Source organism: Muscardinus avellanarius, assembly GCF_963383645.1.
Source record: "Muscardinus avellanarius genome assembly, chromosome: 20".
NCBI classification, from domain to species: Eukaryota; Metazoa; Chordata; class Mammalia; order Rodentia; family Gliridae; genus Muscardinus; species Muscardinus avellanarius.
Window position 1 is genome coordinate 31,945,787 of NC_137806.1, and position 16,945 is coordinate 31,962,731.

General features: G+C 40.9%; 1 protein-coding gene across 1 annotated transcript in view; it reads right to left on the minus strand.

The window, feature by feature from the left end:
• The window catches only part of RYR2 (ryanodine receptor 2), a gene marked incomplete at both ends in the record, with an annotated part of 554,680 nt that overhangs the window by 148,027 nt on the left and 389,708 nt on the right, over nt 1-16,945 (minus strand). Inside the window, 8 exons of the mRNA XM_080717126.1 lie at nt 1,770-1,910; nt 5,046-5,136; nt 7,227-7,447; nt 9,241-9,410; nt 11,774-11,894; nt 13,781-13,886; nt 15,044-15,230; nt 16,324-16,459. Of these exons, the coding sequence (XP_080573252.1) occupies nt 1,770-1,910; nt 5,046-5,136; nt 7,227-7,447; nt 9,241-9,410; nt 11,774-11,894; nt 13,781-13,886; nt 15,044-15,230; nt 16,324-16,459 (1,173 nt within the window). The remainder of the gene's footprint in view (nt 1-1,769; nt 1,911-5,045; nt 5,137-7,226; nt 7,448-9,240; nt 9,411-11,773; nt 11,895-13,780; nt 13,887-15,043; nt 15,231-16,323; nt 16,460-16,945) is intronic.

Here is a 16,945-nt window from a genome sequence, read left to right on the forward strand (position 1 = left end):
CCTGCACATGGAGCAAAGAGCTAGAAGCCCCAGCAAACACACAAGAAGCTATTGCTAAATTCAAGTTGTCTCAAGAGCTCTGCTTCTCAAAAGTGCACTTTCCTAGCTAGGAGTGGTGGTACACACCTGTGATATCAGTACTTAGACTGAGACAGGAAGATCTCTGAAACCAAGACAGCCTCAGCAAATTAGACTATCAGTAACTTAACAAGATCCTATTTCCAAATTAAAAAAAAAAAAAAAAAGGACTGGGAGTGTAGCTCGGATGTAGAATGGCCCTGGGTCCAATCCCCAATTTAAAAAAAAAAAAAGTGCATTTTCCTAAAGTGAGATCAAGTAGCCCTGAATATATGAAGTTGAAAAAATATCTTTACGACATGGATAGGATTTCAAAAGATGATTATATTCCTTGAGGTTACCTGGAGATCGCTGCTGCACATGATAATGACTACACAAGAGACATATATAAAGGATAGCACCCCAAACAGTAGGAAATCTTAACTGGCTCAGAGTTACATTTAAGAATAAAACTTAGGACTCAGAAATTCTACAGAAATTTTTCATCATAATTTCTGAGAAGAGGTATTTGTGTATCAGTTGCATAATTACTTAAAATTTATAGTTGTAGGTTTTAAAATACGCTTGCCCCGGTGCATTGTAATTCTATAGCACGATGTTCCAAATGATAGAAACATACATGCACTTGGAGTGCTTCCCTCTGGATCCCACCCCACTCCCTGTACTTGAGATTGGCATTGATAACTCCACCTATGTATATAAAATTATTTGAACTGCTCCCTTCACATCTCTTCCCCCCTCATTTCCCTCCCCAAACCCCTTCCAGTATTCTACTGGTATTTTTCCTCACTTATTGATTTTTGTCCCCCAGTCCCTCCACATATCAAATATATGACCCTTTATTTTTTGAGATAGGCCAAGCATGCTTAGCATAAACATTTTTTCAAGTTAGCTTAATAATTTTAAATTAATGTCAAATGTTTTTGAAAACGCCTGTAAGTTGTTTTAAAAGGACTCTAAGATTACCAAAGGCGATTCATTAAAAAGAAGGGGGTAAAGCATCAAACGTAGCTACCAGATGTAATCAGAGAGATGTTTCCCTCCTACGTAGCAAATGTTGAGTTACTATCTTACCTAATACTAGCTACCTGAATCCGAACAGATTTTGATGAATTTAAGCATAGATTTACCAAATCCGTTGTTCTGATTTTCTCCAAAATCACTACTCTCTAGTCATCTGAGAATATAAGAGTTCATTACAGAAATGGCAACTTTAATACCGCGTCGATGAAGTAACAGAGGAGGGTCACTTAAGCTTCCACAGGAGCAAAGCAGGTAGTGTCAGTAGGTTGCTGGAATATGATAATTTTAATAGGACTTTATGTTTTATAATCTTATATTTTGATATAATTTCTGCAGGGTTTCAAAGATTGGAGAGATAACTAGAAAATATTTGAGTCCAAAATATATCCGGATGTATCGGAAACTTAACCACAAGCCTCACCTCTTGAAATGTTTACCTATGTCAAATTCAGATAATGTCCTGATCATGAAAAATATCTCTACATGGTTATAAGAAATCGACGCGAGTGGTATTCTGAACGTGTGCTAGTAGGTTGAGAAAGGAGAAGTAAAGCTCTTTAACTCATGATCCGTAAAGGCATGATTCCATTCAGAAATACCATCTTAACCAAACGTGCAGATTTTTATCATGCTATCAATACAAATAGACTCAAAGACTATTAAATTACCTTTTGAGACAGGGCATCAAAAATGCCCCAGAAGAGCTTTCTGGATAAATGCAGTTCCTCCTCAGAGGCGGCACCGAAGTTCCCCCAGCCGCCCGGCAGGCAGTAGTACTTCCAGCATCTATCATAGTGGTTTGTCAGCAGCTGGGAAAGGAGCAATGACAAAAGCAATGGGCTCAGGCTTTGCACAAAACCTTTGTGTTTTCCATTTGCCCTCCAATGGTGTTCTCTTGCCGTGCTGAAAGGTCAGCTGAAGGTCAACACTGCCTTGGTTCCTTGAAAGACTGCCATTGCTTTCCCAACTATATCTCTTTAAAGTTCAACACTGATCACAGTATGAGGACCAAATGTTTAATTTTACAGATAATTGCATTTTTTTCATGTGTGTGTGTGGTATGGAGAACTGAAGACAGGAGTATTCTACCTCTGTAAGCTACACTTCCAGACCCACCTTCTCCTTTCTTTTTTAATAAGGTCAAAGTTGCTGAGGCTGGCCTTGAACTTGGAAGCCTCCTGTCTGAGCCTCCCAAGCACTGGGATGACAAGCTGGTGCCAGCAGGCTTGACTTAATAATGTCTCTTGATCAGTCTTTATGAGGTGGTTTGGATGTCTGTGTTTCCCGGAGTTCTACTTTTTACCACCATTTACTCACAATTTTCTGAATTTTTTATCCATGCATAAAAAGAAGGGATTAATGTCAGGGCGACCCAGGTGACAACACAGGAACTGCACACCTGGGATTATTTTTGCTTTCTGCCTGTCCTTAACTGTCATATCTCTGTGAGTGAATTTATGAAACTACTCTACTTGGAATTTTTCTTTGTAGTACTAAGGATTGAAGAATTCAGTCTTGAATTCTATCTCAGATACATCCCAGCCCGTGCAGTATTTTGGAAATGTCTAAGTTGTAGAAAGGTTCATTAACTTGCTTTGGTTGGCTGTGAACCTGGGATCCTCCTATCTCAGCCTCCCAAGTACTGGGATTACAAGTGTAATGACCATGCCTGGCTACTTGGATCATTTCTTAATCTACAGTTCATGAGTGGTTATATGTGAAAATTATAACATTTCTGAGTTTTCAATGTATGAAAGACAAGGGTTGAATCTTATAATTACTTGGTAGCTTTTTAAAAAAATGAATTCTTTAAATTTATCAAATTTATTGAATGATCTATATGAATCAACTGTGAATATTTGGACTTCCTTTTCTAAATATAAGAAGGAAAATATATTTACAAAGCTTATTGTTATTAAAGTGAATTATGTCTCTTGTTTAAATATCCCTTTAGCTATGAAACAGGGTACACTCATGTACATACACACACACACACACACACACACACACACAATTTGGGAATATGAAGTGATGAAATAAGATTAATTTGCTTGGAAAAACATAGAAGTATTTTTAACATAAAAGTTTTATTATATAAAAATAAAAAAGCAGCTGGGTGTGGTGGCGCATGTTTGTAACCCCAGCATTTGGGAGGCTGAGACAGGAGGATCGCCGTTCACGAGCATGCTCAGCTACTTAGTGAGGCCCTTTGCAACTCAGTGAGACCTTGTTTCAAAATAAAAAGTAAAAAAATAAGGCTGAGACTATAGCTTTGAGGTAGAATGCCCCTGGGGTTCCATCCCCAATACTTAAAAAAAAAAAAAAAAAGCAATATAGCACCTTTTTTTAAATCTTTTAGGTCAATTTTAACAAGGAAATTTTTCATAAGGTCTATATTACATTATAAAAACTATAAAAATAACATTTTAGCAAGGATATAATTTACCCTATTTTATTTATTTAGATGTATTAAACCAAGATAACTTGTCATAGAGAAAGGCTGTTTTTGCTAAGTATCCAGGGATGCATGGTAATAACAACTTAGACTTGTTTTTGTGGTTCGATGTAGCCTGTCCCCTGACAAGCTCATATACTGATGTTCAGAGTCTATGTAACAGTCATGAGAATTGAAGTCTCTCAGTGGATAAATCCATTACAATGGGTTTACTGAGTGGTTACTTAGGCGAGGGGGAGGTGTGGTCCCTGGGGGTGTAGCCTGAGGTACTATCCCTTTGTCTTTTTTTTTTTTTTTTTTTTTTTTGCGGGTCTGGGGATGGAACTCAGGGGCATTCGACCTCTGAGCTACACCCCCTGCCCTATTTATTTATTTTTTATTTTGAAACCGGGTCTCACTGAGTTGCAGAGGGCCTCACTTAGTAGCTGAGGCTGTCCGCGAACCGCGATCCTCTGGTCTCAGCCTCCAGAGTACTGTGATTATAAGTATGTGCCACCGCGCCCGGCTTATCCCTTTGTCTTTGAATCCCCTTGCTTTGTTTGCTCTCTTGCTTCCAGTCTCTATGATGTAAGAAAAGAGCCCTTTCTCTCTCCTCCCTACCTCCTGCCACCATGCTCTGAACTCCACAGACCTGGTCTGACATGGAATGAACCTCTGAGACCTCCAAAAAACGGAGCAAATAAATCTTCCTTCTCCAAGTTGTGTGGTCATTTGGCCTAAAGGATAGCAGTAAGAATGTTGAGACAGTCATGCATGTCCCAAACCTTCCTACTACAGCAGTATTACTGGGAGCCATGGGGTGTGCGTGTGTGTGTGTGTGTGTACGCACGTGTGCACGTTTGTTGGGGGACATAACTGTTGCTCTATTATAATGACCACTTAGAAAAGCAAATTTTTTTTTTACCATCTATTCTGTGTACAGACCATGCTACCTTGAGTCCATATGAGAAAATTAAATGTCAAGAAAATACTCAGAAATCATTAAGACAGGATGAGACTTGATTGTCCATGAACCCTTGATGTCCATGAACCCCATAGTAAAGCTAGACAGAGAAGATGTCCAGGACTCTAACGTTACGTGACAAACCATAAATGCTTCGACAGAGATGTTATCTTTGAATCTTATGACTGCCATTTGGAACCCCTTGGGCAATTACTCACTTAAAAAATACTGTTTGTAAAGTATGCTCACAATCTTTAAAGTTGTTACCCATATTTCAGCTAAGACTATGACCTTGCTTTCCAACCTAAGGATATACAAATTTCACTTTTCCACATGGCCCTTCCCCCCTTATTGATTTCCTTAGAAAATATTAGGAATTCTATTATCTGTTACCACTATTTCACAGTGATACATACATTTATGTAACATGTACAGGCATTAACTTGCCAGCATCAAAAATCCAACACGCTATGTGTAAGAGACCTACACATCAACAAAATCAGAGGGCTCCTTCATCAAATAGCTACAAACATTTCCTGTTCTTACCTTAAGAGGCATCTTGGCATGTTCGTTTAGTAATGGGACATCAAACACTAATCTTCTGAGTAGGTGCTGCATCATAGAAGGTCTTAGCTGGCTGTTGAAACAAAGCTAATTTTAACAATGAAGAGAAATACATCTCAACGAGGTAGTCAGTTCATTAGACCAAATTATGTTGGCTATTCATTAGACCAGATTATGCTAAAGTCAAGGACGTGTACCTATCTCTCTTTTCTGAGAGTATCAATTAAGTGTTCCTAGCCCAAAGATTAGCTAAGAGTTACAGTCCTGTAACACCACGCCAAGGCGTTTCATCCACAATGAGTCACTTTACAACAGTGACCCCATGGGATGACAGCATAGCTGAAATGCCGTTACCATCTAGTGACATCGTACCTGGCCCATCGTCCTAGGGTAAGCATTACTCCTGTGTTTGTTATGATGCCCTTTTCAGCAAATCTACTGTGAGGCAGCTGTATCCAAGTAGAGTGCATACAAGTATATACAGAAGACAGTACTTGAAAGCGATGTTTCTTTTTAACTTGTTTTGTATCTACTATACATACTATTTATCATTATGTTACAGAAAATTCCTTGTACTTATATACCACCATGGCAAAAAGATAATTGTATTCATGTTACTTCCATCTCATGTTTAGAATCTCTTGATTGCAGTAAGAGGCACTGTGAGTGGCTTTCCTATACCAATGTAGGATTGTCCAAGTATATTCTCATCTTCACCCAGCAACAGCAACTCTGAATCGTACATTTCTGAAGATGTATCCTGATTGCCAAGCAGTGCGTGCCTGTTCTTTTTTCTTTTTCCTTTTTTATTTTTAATATTATAGCAATTTATCCAAATTAATAATGATAATCTCACATAACAGATTCATTTGTCTAATATCAAACTTTTGATCACCTAGAGATAACATTTCAGTATTTCTTTCTTGTTTTCTTTCTTACCAGAGGATAATTTTTCTTTTTTTAAAGTGAAATCATTTTTTTTCAGAAAAAAATCTATCCTAACATGAAATATGAACTCTAAATACCCAAAACAATCTAGAAAAAGAACCCAGCTAGAAGACGGCGTGCCTGTTCTTGATCGGATGTAAGGTTGCATTTCCCAGCTCAGCTCTGTTCCCCACATGTGAAGATCACTCCTTTCTGCTACAGGAAATGTCCCTCTTGGACTCCTTCCCTTCCCAACCAATCACCACACCTATTTCCTTAGCCCACCGTCCATTAATTTAGTAAGGCTTCTTCCTCTCACTCCAGGGGAGAATTGGAAGCACCAAGAGTGTGCTTAGGAAGTAATCACAAAACAAAGGCTGAGACAACAATTTTGACAGAGAAGAGAAAGAAAACACAGCGAACATCGCTGTGTTGACCAACACCAAGTGCCCTACATCACTTGATGTCTAGAAAAGTCAGCTATGTATCTCGATCTAATTTCACAGAATCTAAAGTCACAAAGGTTAGAAAACTACTCTTCTGATTTTCTGCCTCCACCATCTTCTCTCTGGCCCTGCAACCCATACACCCCATCAAGGTGCAGACCTTTCTTCACCAGGGCCCACCAGGTGGTAGGATTTCATCTCTGGGAGTTTCTATCTAATTAGGAAAGAGCCACCACCTTTTCCAGGGGCCGAAGAAACCATCACCATCACCCTTGGACCTCAGTAGGGAGATAGATGATTCTTGTTTTCATAGTGATGGGTTTGAGCACTTGTACACAAAATAAAGTGCTTTTCAAGGCTGGAGGGCATGTTCTGCCTATCATTTTCACAAAGAAGTAATGTTAATATACGGTAGCTTTTTATGTTTAACAATAACTTTTTTCTTTCCTCTTTTGGAAGAGGGAAAAGATCCCACACAATCAAAAGGGCACAATCTATTAATCTTACATGATAAGGGCCCAGGACTCCCGATACAACTATATTCCCCAAAAAAGAATAGCATCAAATTTTTGGCCAAAAGCTATATCCAAGATCTGGATACCCTAGGAGTCTGAACACTCCTAAACTCTCTAAGAAGTGAGGGTGCTCCTAGAAGGCTCCTCAGTACCTAGGACTAGCTAGGTAAAAGAAACATTCTGACACAGAAATGGTTTCCAAATTTCCTAATAATCAGTCAAGGGTCACAGAGTAGATCCTTAGAGAAGTCGGTACGATGTTACTGGCCACTTACCCACAAATAGACAGTAAACACACTTCTATGGAGTCCCGTTGAGCTTTTGTGAGTGAGCAGCCCTTAGAGAGTCTATACACAGTATGAAGCAGGGAGTCGATGAGCGAGGCGTGGTGCTCCGTGCCGGCAAACAGAGGGGCGCATCTCGTTAACAGAGGCAAGACAGCTGTGCAAAGGTACCGATTGAGGGCCAAGGCCATGTCTGTAGCGCTCAGAGCAGCCTGCAAGAAATCAGACAGCACAAAACCACGTGTGTTTGAAACAATTTTCAAAACAATGTGCTGACATGTGATTTCACTATCTGAGATAGAAATGTACCCCTGCAAATGTGGTCTGTGGAATCTTTACCATGAAAAGCAATCAACCCAATTCTTCACGAGTAGATCACAATGAATGAAATGGTGTCTATCTTCTCAAAAAGCCCCAAAAGTCTAGGTTCTACCATAAAAGATCCATGAAGGATTAATGTCAGAGGAAGACATCAAGGATATCAGATGTGGGCTCTTTCCTGTGCTCTCAGAGAGAAAGGAACTTATTCTCATAACATAGCTCCTATCCACATTTTTCCGATTTACCTGCTTCTGAATTATACTTATTATTATTCCTATTTCTGCTTTGTGTTCAGCAGCATCAGGAATAACAAGTTGACCGTATTGCTATTTTATCATCTCTACTGTCCAGGTTCATAATTTCATTTGAACAGGCAAGAGAAAAAGGAAATTTCCATTCCATCTGTATGATTCCAAGGCCATGAATCTCATGAAAAGGTTATTGTCAGGTCAAGATTTAATTTCCCCCAAGATCAAAAGGGCCCATTTAATGGATGAAATAAATGAAAAGCAGGAAGTACTTTGTAAGAACATCCGGAACTAGCATATTCTACCATGTGTTAGAGAGGGGCACATTTAAACTGATAACAGTAGGTCCTCCTGGTGGGACACCCCATAGAGGGGATAGACTATCGAATGTGGCCCTTAAAGGAAGATACCAGGAGGATGTTCTAACTGGAGAGACTAATAATGTCCATGAAGCCCTCTTAATACTTTAATTGCTTTCATTGAGAAGCACTGTTTATGCCAGCTTAGAGGTCAGCACTGAACAGAGGTTAACTGGAATCACATCGCATTCTCCAAATCAGGGTTACATGAGCTTCCTATGCACTCTGGAGCACCTTAAAAGCCCTGTCATATTTTTAATTATTTTGAAAGGCAGCTGGTGTTTGGACCCAGGGGTGTTCTACCTCGGAGCTTTGCCTGCGTTTCTATGTTTTATTTTGAAACAAGGAAGCTCTCTCACTAAGATGCTGAGGTCTTGAACCTGCTATCCTCCTTTCTTGGCCTCCCAAATACTGGGATTACAGATGTGCACCGCCACATCCAGCTGCCTATCATACTCTTGGGGTTTTTCAACTTCACTATTTGGTGAATTTCTTGAGGACACAGTCTTTCATTTTCTGTTCACACCTGCTTCTTTGCCTTAAACTAAATATGCCACCATTTTTTTTTTTTTTTGCAGGTCTGGAACCCAGGGGCATTTGACCTCCGAGCTACACCCCCTGCCCTATTTTTTTATTCTTTATTTTGAAACCAGGACTGAGTTGCAAAGGCCCTCACTAAGTAGCTGAGGCTGTCTGCCAACCATGATCCTCTGGTCCCAGCCTCCTGAATGCTGGGATTCCAAGCGTGCGCCACCGCGCCCAGCTCAACCGTGTGTGTGTGTGTGTGTGTGTGTGTGTGTGTGTGTGTAGTACTGGGGATGGAAGCCAGGGGCATTATACTTACAAGCTACATCCCCAGTTATATTTTTTTATTCTTTATTTTGAAATTGCAAAGGGCCTCACTAAATAGCTGAGGCCATCCCCCAACCGTGATTCTCCGGTCTCTGCCTCCCGATTGCTGGGATGACAAGAGTGTGCCCCATCCCCGGCCTGCCACCAATGTTTGATGACAGCGAGGGGATGTCATAGTGCAGACTTTGGAGCCCAAGGGGGAGCAAGTCAAGGGTCAAGTCGTACCGTGTCTAGAGAAGCAGCAGCCCGGAGATCTGGCAGAAAGCCAACCTCGAGGAGATGCAGGAGGAAGTCTTGCACCTCAATCCCATAGACCCTGTCAAGGAACAAAACCATGGCTGCCTTGTGATCTGGGCAAAACCCCGCAGACATGTCAGGCTCCACCACATTCCCATCTAAAAGAGAGAAGGGGACATGTTGGTGTCAATGTCCGGGCCACGGTGGATAGGTCACACACGGCTTCTTCCCAGCCCTCTCCTCTTCTAATTCAATCAGTCAAGTGGTCCCCCATTCTATTGCCCTTGAATAAGCGTCTACATTGACTAGGGAATCACAGCAGTGCCAAAAGGCTTCTATCATCGACCTTGCTACACAAGGAGGGAGCTTAAGTACAAAGTAGGGATTTGGGCTCTTAGTAAGGGGAGCCCCTTTTAAATACAAGTAAAGCTCAAGTGCCCCCATGAGGTAATCCTAGCACATTTATATTGTCGCATCTTAGAACAATTAAATGACAAACAGGATGAAATGACTATAGTTTTCATGCAAGGCATGTTGCATTGATCAGAATGGCACTGAACCTCATTTAAGACATTTGAGAAGCATAGCCTCTTCCATCAACAGTCACTGTTTGATGCCTCTAGAGATAGCTGAATCATCTGTAATAATGATGTATGCTAACAGATTGGGGACCACTGATATGAAAAATTATGGGATTATGTGTCCATTTAAAATACTGAAGCATGAGTGCTTCTTGATTGCCCACATGATAACCATGCCAAACTCGGGCATCATAAGATTCTGTAAATAATATTAATTTTCAATATAGATGCAAGGTCAAAAAAACTCATGGAAGGATGATACATGTTCATAATCACCCTGAAACATTAAAGTTATATTTGTAGAGAGGGGGTTTACCAGGGATGAACCCAGAGGCATTTGACCTCTAAGCCCTATTTTTTTTTTTATTTTTTTAAACAGGGTCTTGCCAAGTTGCTGAGGCTGGCTTTGAACATGTGATCCTCCTGTATCAACCTTCCAAGTACTGGAATGACAGGTGTGGCTCACCAAACATTGGCCAATAATATCTTGCCTACTTTCCCTTGTAGCCAATGGATACATTTGAATCAGGAAAAAAATGAATAATCTTTTAATGAAGATTAAAGGGCAGTAACTATTAATTTCCATTTCTTATAAATATAATAATCTCTAAATAACTAATGCTTTTCTTGCCTTATAAAAGCTTTTTTCACTTGTACTATTGTCAAGCCTCATGCTGGGAATGTCAGACATAGTCACATGTAATTTTATAATCCAACTATAAAGTTGGCTTTATGATTCTCATTTGATGAGTAAAACAATAAATAAATGAAACTGGCCTTCAGGGAAGTTAAGTACCTAATCCAAAATCCTATACTTAGTAATCGGCAATGCTGGATTGAACCCAAATAAATTGGGTTTAAAATGAAGTCAAAGCTGATGCACAAACCTTAGTTTATAACTCTACGCTATCATTTTCAAATATAATTATGAAATTCCAGCTTGGTTCTTCCAAAAGCACATGCTGGGAAATTCTCATTTAAATTGGATTGCATATTGTGTGTGCAGCTATGCCTAAAGAAAAAGAGGCACTCCACGATCCCATCACAGGCTTTGTTTAGCCAACACTCCAGGAGACATTCTTTTTAACGAGCATCACGACTACACCTGCCCAGGGCTCCAAGAGCATCAATTTGTTATAGCTACTGTTTTAATTTCTCTAGTTTCTCAGACACACCGTAAACAATAAAGTTAATTGATCTGATGAATTGAGGGAGCGTCTGAGCAGGAATCAGGTGGGCTGCTGCACTGGCTTTCTCCAGGGAGATCTGCCACACCTGTGTTCTTCATCAGAAACTTGAACCTCAAACAGGTGAGCAAATTCGCCCCGGCTGAGCTACAGGTGGCACGCTTCCCCTCCTGTCTTCTCACCCCTCCCTCCTATTATTCTGATAGTTCTAGAGTAAGTAGTAACAAAAATGTTTGAGGAAGGCCTTAATGTTAAGAGGGGGAAATATTTAGAGATATCTTCACATGCTAAACACAGAAGATAGAATAACCAAATTCTCACTCATATGACACAACTAAGGTGTCACTCAGATGGAGGGAAGGATTTTGAGGGTTTGTGTTTTGCTGGTGAACGCACAGGCATAGCAACCTAAAACCACAGAATGCGGTTGTCTGCACTCCCTGTGGGAAAAGGCAATGATCTCCCAATGACCAATGGGTGGTGTTTTGTTTTGGACACTGGGGATGAATCCAGAGGTGTTCTACGTCCAAGCTATGTCCCTAGCCCTTTTTATATTTTAATTTTGAAACAGCATCTTGGTAAGTTGCGGAGGGTCTCCCTAAGTTTCTGAGACTGGCCTAGAATTCTTGCTGTCTTAAGGCTCCCAATCACTAGGAATACAGGCCAGTGCCACCATGCATTGGCTGGCAGTCTTATTTCCAACACCCTGTCTCCCCAAGTCCCAATGAGTCACGGGGAGGCAGCTGGACCTACCTTTGGCTACCGTTGGCATCTGAAAAGCGATGCTAATCACTCCCACCAAATCTCCCAGTGGAATCAGGGATCTTAAAATAGACCTGATTCTGATGGCCTCTCCCTTCCCAGCGTGGATCAACTGAACAGGAAGAAAGAGAAAGGAACATTAGAGGAGCTTTGTGAAATCAATTATGGTTCTACCTGGAGAACTTAAAGTATGGGAAACCGAGTCTACATGAACAGTCTGCTAGGTGAAACTTACCAAGCGAGACCCCCTTGTCAGGTGTTGTTTTAGACACCGAGGCAGATATTTGCTTGCCTACTATGTGCAGAGACTTTAACATGTGCCAGATTATATGTACTACAGTCTAGACCAATTGTTTCACCACGAGAGCCACGGCTTTCAGATTCCTTGTTAAAATATGCTGAAAATCGATACTTCCATGAATGCCTAACCCTCTTCTCTCCAAATTATATATAAACACCTACCCATGAGCAATAACATAAAGCAGTAATCATTATCTTTAGTCAAAGACTGGTTTAGCCCTTTCTTGTCCCATGATGAGAAATTAACTGGATTTCCATCCATACTCCACCCCACTTCTTCCCCTGGGTGGGTTTACAATGGGGAGGAAATGGTGAGCACAAGTCCTAACAGTCCCTTTAGACTTTGAGCATAGCTCACCAAGTTTCCATGACAACAGTGCATCAGGATACAGCCCAGAATCTCAGGCCAGAGTCTCCCAGAGCCAAGATGGGCATTTGTTTCCATTACCATAGGGCAGGAAACCGAAGCATAGTTTTTGATGTCTAGACCTCAACTACAAGCTGGAAAGATGAATTACTTTCAGAAGTGCCAAAGGGGGTCAGGTTTGCATCCATTAGTGCCCTCCCCGTAACCTAAATGTGCTTAAAAAAAAAAAAAAAGTTCCACTTTTTAATTTTTTGTTCATCTGATCTTTTCATTGTGATGAGAAAAACATTCTGGGGGCATCAAGTTTTTTACCTGCAATCATCTCCAGCACACTAATTTTTTCACGGTGCTAGGGATGGAACCCAACACCTCACATGTAAAGCACTCTACCACTGAGACCCATGGCTATCCCCACTTACTAAAATTAAGCATCTCATTGTAGCAAAGTCTGTTTGGCAAAAAAAAAAAATGAGACTCCAGGTTCGCCTAACATGTCTCTTATCCTGTGATTATTCTCTGCTCACAACAAAAAACCACATCAAGAAGTCATAACCTATGAGTGTGAAAGAATTCAAACCAAATCAAAACAGATACCAAGAGCAGGGGAAAGAGAGGTGCTCTGAGTTAGTCCCTCTGGTTTCATGCACATCACAGCTTGTGGTTCTTAAGCATTCCATCCCAGTACCGTTCGAATGCATTCCTGGGTCATTCCTATTCACAGGCTATGATGGTAGTTTTATTGGGGCTGGCTAGCATTTTTTTAAAAAACAGATCAGACAAAATCAGATTGAATAACAAAGCAGAATATAAGAGAGAATGTATTTGAGTATCATTCCAGAAAACTCTTATCTTGACCTGGGCACAAATTTTTAGAAAATAATATGTAAGAGCCTTCATTCCACTCCCCTTCTTTCCCCTAAACCAGTGAAAAGCAAATAGAGATCTAAACACTCGTCAAAGAAAACCAACTCGTTAGGAATGGTTGTTTTCCCTCAGAGGGAACTAAAGAGTGCAGGGGAAATATATTCTTTTCTGCTTAAAAGGCAGAGAGGCTCTATGAGCTTTAGACATATATGAGCAATAAAGTATTCTCTTAATGACTCATGCCAAAATCTCATTACATGTTTTTACCACCAACACATTTCCAACTACACACTTGTTCAGCAATTAAGCTGCAAATAATATTTTGTACAGATCATGAACATTATCGTTTGGGATGCCATTGTGGCCTTACCAGCCGTGGATGTCATAACGTAGGCAAGTCAAGATTCCCGGCCACAAGCCCTCGGGTACAAGTCATGATTCCCGGCCACAAGCCCTCGGGTACTCACATGCATCTCGGGGGCACAGCGGCCGAGGAGGTCGATCAGCGCCGCGTAAAAGGTCATGATGGCATTCCCCATATGGATGGCATCGTCCTCCTCCTTCTCTACATCACTTCCATGTTTTTATTTTCAAAAGAAATAGAAAACAAATGGGGTAATTGACATTTCATGCTCATGATGTACCTCTCAGAAGAGGAAGGGATTTCTACAGTGAATCATGCTTTTTCCTCTAATACTTATTTTTAATACATAAATACAGGTTTTCATTTGCATTCTCTAATGCATTAAAAAAAAGGCAGTGATCTACCAAAAACCAGTGAATTATGTTTTGGTTTTGGTGCTGGAGATTGAACCCAGTAGTAGGGGCATTCTACCTACAAGGCACACCCCCAAGTCTGATTTTTATTTTGAAACAAGATCTTGCTAAGTTTCTAAGTCTGAACCTTAGAAACTTAGGCCTTGAACCTGCAATCCTTCTGTCTCACACTCCCAAGTACTGGGAAGACAGGTATGCACCACCATGCACAGTTCCTCTAATACTTTTTGTCAATGCTTTAAATGTACAAGTTGGCATTTTTTAAGAGAACCTAACTGTGAGTTCAAAGTTGAGGTTCCATTCCCAAGATGACACCTGCGAAAATTTTCATATTAAGTTTTCTTCAGGAGGATGTTTACCTCAACAGATAAAAATCATGAAAGGACAGATCAAATGACATGCCTGGATTGACTTACGTACGCACTGGTATTGAGCATTAACAGAGTATCAGCAGCTACTATGGAATAATGTACAACAGTTTCCACATCTCCTGTCTCTAACACCATAACCGAGAAGTCTCCATTCCTCAGAATGACATCTTTTCACTATCATACTCATTTGGTCCATTTCCCCATGCTCTTGCTGAAGGCCTTTTCTTTCTCTGACAACATCTTAAGAACTCATTGAAACTCCCTTTTCACTGGACCCCTGCTCACATCCAAGTGCTCACCCTTTATCATGTGTAGCAACCCCTTCCGCCTTTGCCATCTCTTCTTGTAACCTCCCCTTCTCTCTACTAAGTTCACCTAGTATTCCCCAGCTCTCCTCTCTGCTTATTCAAGCTACTCCAGCAGCAAATTCTGTCCATTCTTCTATGTAAGACATTCTTTCTTCAAGGGGAAAAAATCTTCACTATACAAAATGACATTTCAATTCTTAGAATGCCAACGGTATTTTATCAACTCCAGTCCAGTAGTATAAATCACTTGTGAGGGTGTGTCTGTTAGACCTACAGTGTTTTACTGGATCCACTAGTTGGTGAGGGGCCATCTCGGGAGGGATCCTCAGCTATTTTTATGGCTTCTTCCATGGCTGCAAGGAGACCGTTCCCACCTTCTCCTCTCAGGGCTGGACCAAAACATTCGGGCCTCCGAATGAGTAGCCTCACCACCACGTTGGCGTTTTCTTCCACGCTCTCCCCTGGAGACCAAGGGCAACATTAACAAGGATGGATTAGACGAGGATTCTGAGCACTAAGTTCTACAACAATCACTTATTTAAAGAAATAAGGACCCCGGGCACGGTGGCTCAGGCCTGAAATCCCAGTACTTTGGAGGCTGATACTGTACGACGACAGGTTTGAGGCCCGCGTAGCAAATAGCAAGGCCCTCAACAACTTCGGGAGATAGTTTCAAAATAAAGTAAAACTGGGGGTGTATTTCAGAGGTAGATTTCCCCTGGCTCAATCTCCTGTGACACGGAAATGTAACAGGAAGGAAGGAAGGGGAAAAAAAGAAAGGAAAAAAGAAGGAAGGAAAAAAGGACAAAGTTTAACCCAAACTTTATGTATAAAAAGCACATAAATTTATTTGCTTAATATTTTCAAGGTAAAGAAGTTATGGAGACACTATTCTCATTGACTTAGTTGTCTAACTTTAAAACTTTTAAAGAAGTCAGGAATTTTTATGGTTTGGATATAGAATTTCTTGAAAAGCTCATGTATTGTCAATGCAAAAGTGCTCAGAGGTGAAACGACTGGATCATGAGGGATCTCATTAGGCGATCACTCCATGGATTAAAATTTTGAATGAAAACATTTGAATGGATTCATTGATGGTAAGAAGCAGGGAGAGTCTGGACGAAGGAGGTAGGTTCACTTAGAGGTGTGGCCCTGTGGGGATTATACGTGTCCCTCGTCCCCTACCCTTGCTCTCTCTCTGCTCCTAGCCTCCATGATGTGAAAGCGTCTCTCTGAGCGCCTCCCCCCCACCATTGATGCCTCAGAGCCTACCCTATGGACTGAAACCATGAACCCAATCAGTCTCTACTCCTCCATATGTTGTAGGTCAGGATGTAGATCACATCAGGAAATAGGCACCTCATGATTACCATTTAATAAAAGCACCGTCAAAACAAATATTATATAATTATTACTAAAAAATCTCTACTGATAATAAGATATGCGATTTCATTACGGATATCCACGCTGCATTCATGAAAATGCTGGGATGCATCTTTTTTTCTGCAGTTTTAAGAATGGCCGAAAAAAGACCTCCCAACAGTCCAGTCCTACCATTACAGAAGACGGCAAATCTGAGAAAGTCAAGGTATCTCTCTCCTTCAACTGGATTCCACCCAATGTCTGGATAACCCCTTGACACCAGCATCTGGCAACTCTGCAATCCACAGCCAGCCAAATAACGGACCACCTGTGGACCAGAAGATAGAGCCTTGGTGATTGTAAGAAAGTCATTAGATGCTTACCATACCTCCATGCCCAAGTTTTGTGTGTGGACACAAACTTTTCCTTTCTCTTGAGTCCATTCCTAAAAATGGCAAGCTGGGTGGATAGGTTGTGGCAGACAGATGTGTGCAGGGATAAGCTGTCCCTCTCATTTTCAAATTGATCGTACCTTTATTCACCCCACCAGCAAAATAGGAGGATTTTAATGATTCTTCATTCTCCTCTATATTTGGTATTATCTATATTTTTTAATATCAGCCACTTAATGAACATAAAAATAAAAAGATGGGAAAGAGTCCCCCACAGATGGGTCAGTGGTGCAAAGCTATGTGACCTGGACTGGCAGGTGAGGACGTGGGGATGATTTTCCTCCTTCGTGCTTATAGCAGCTACACACTGTGCACCTGTCTGGTGCCGATGCTCTTCTTTAAGACTGGAAAAAGCAGTAAAC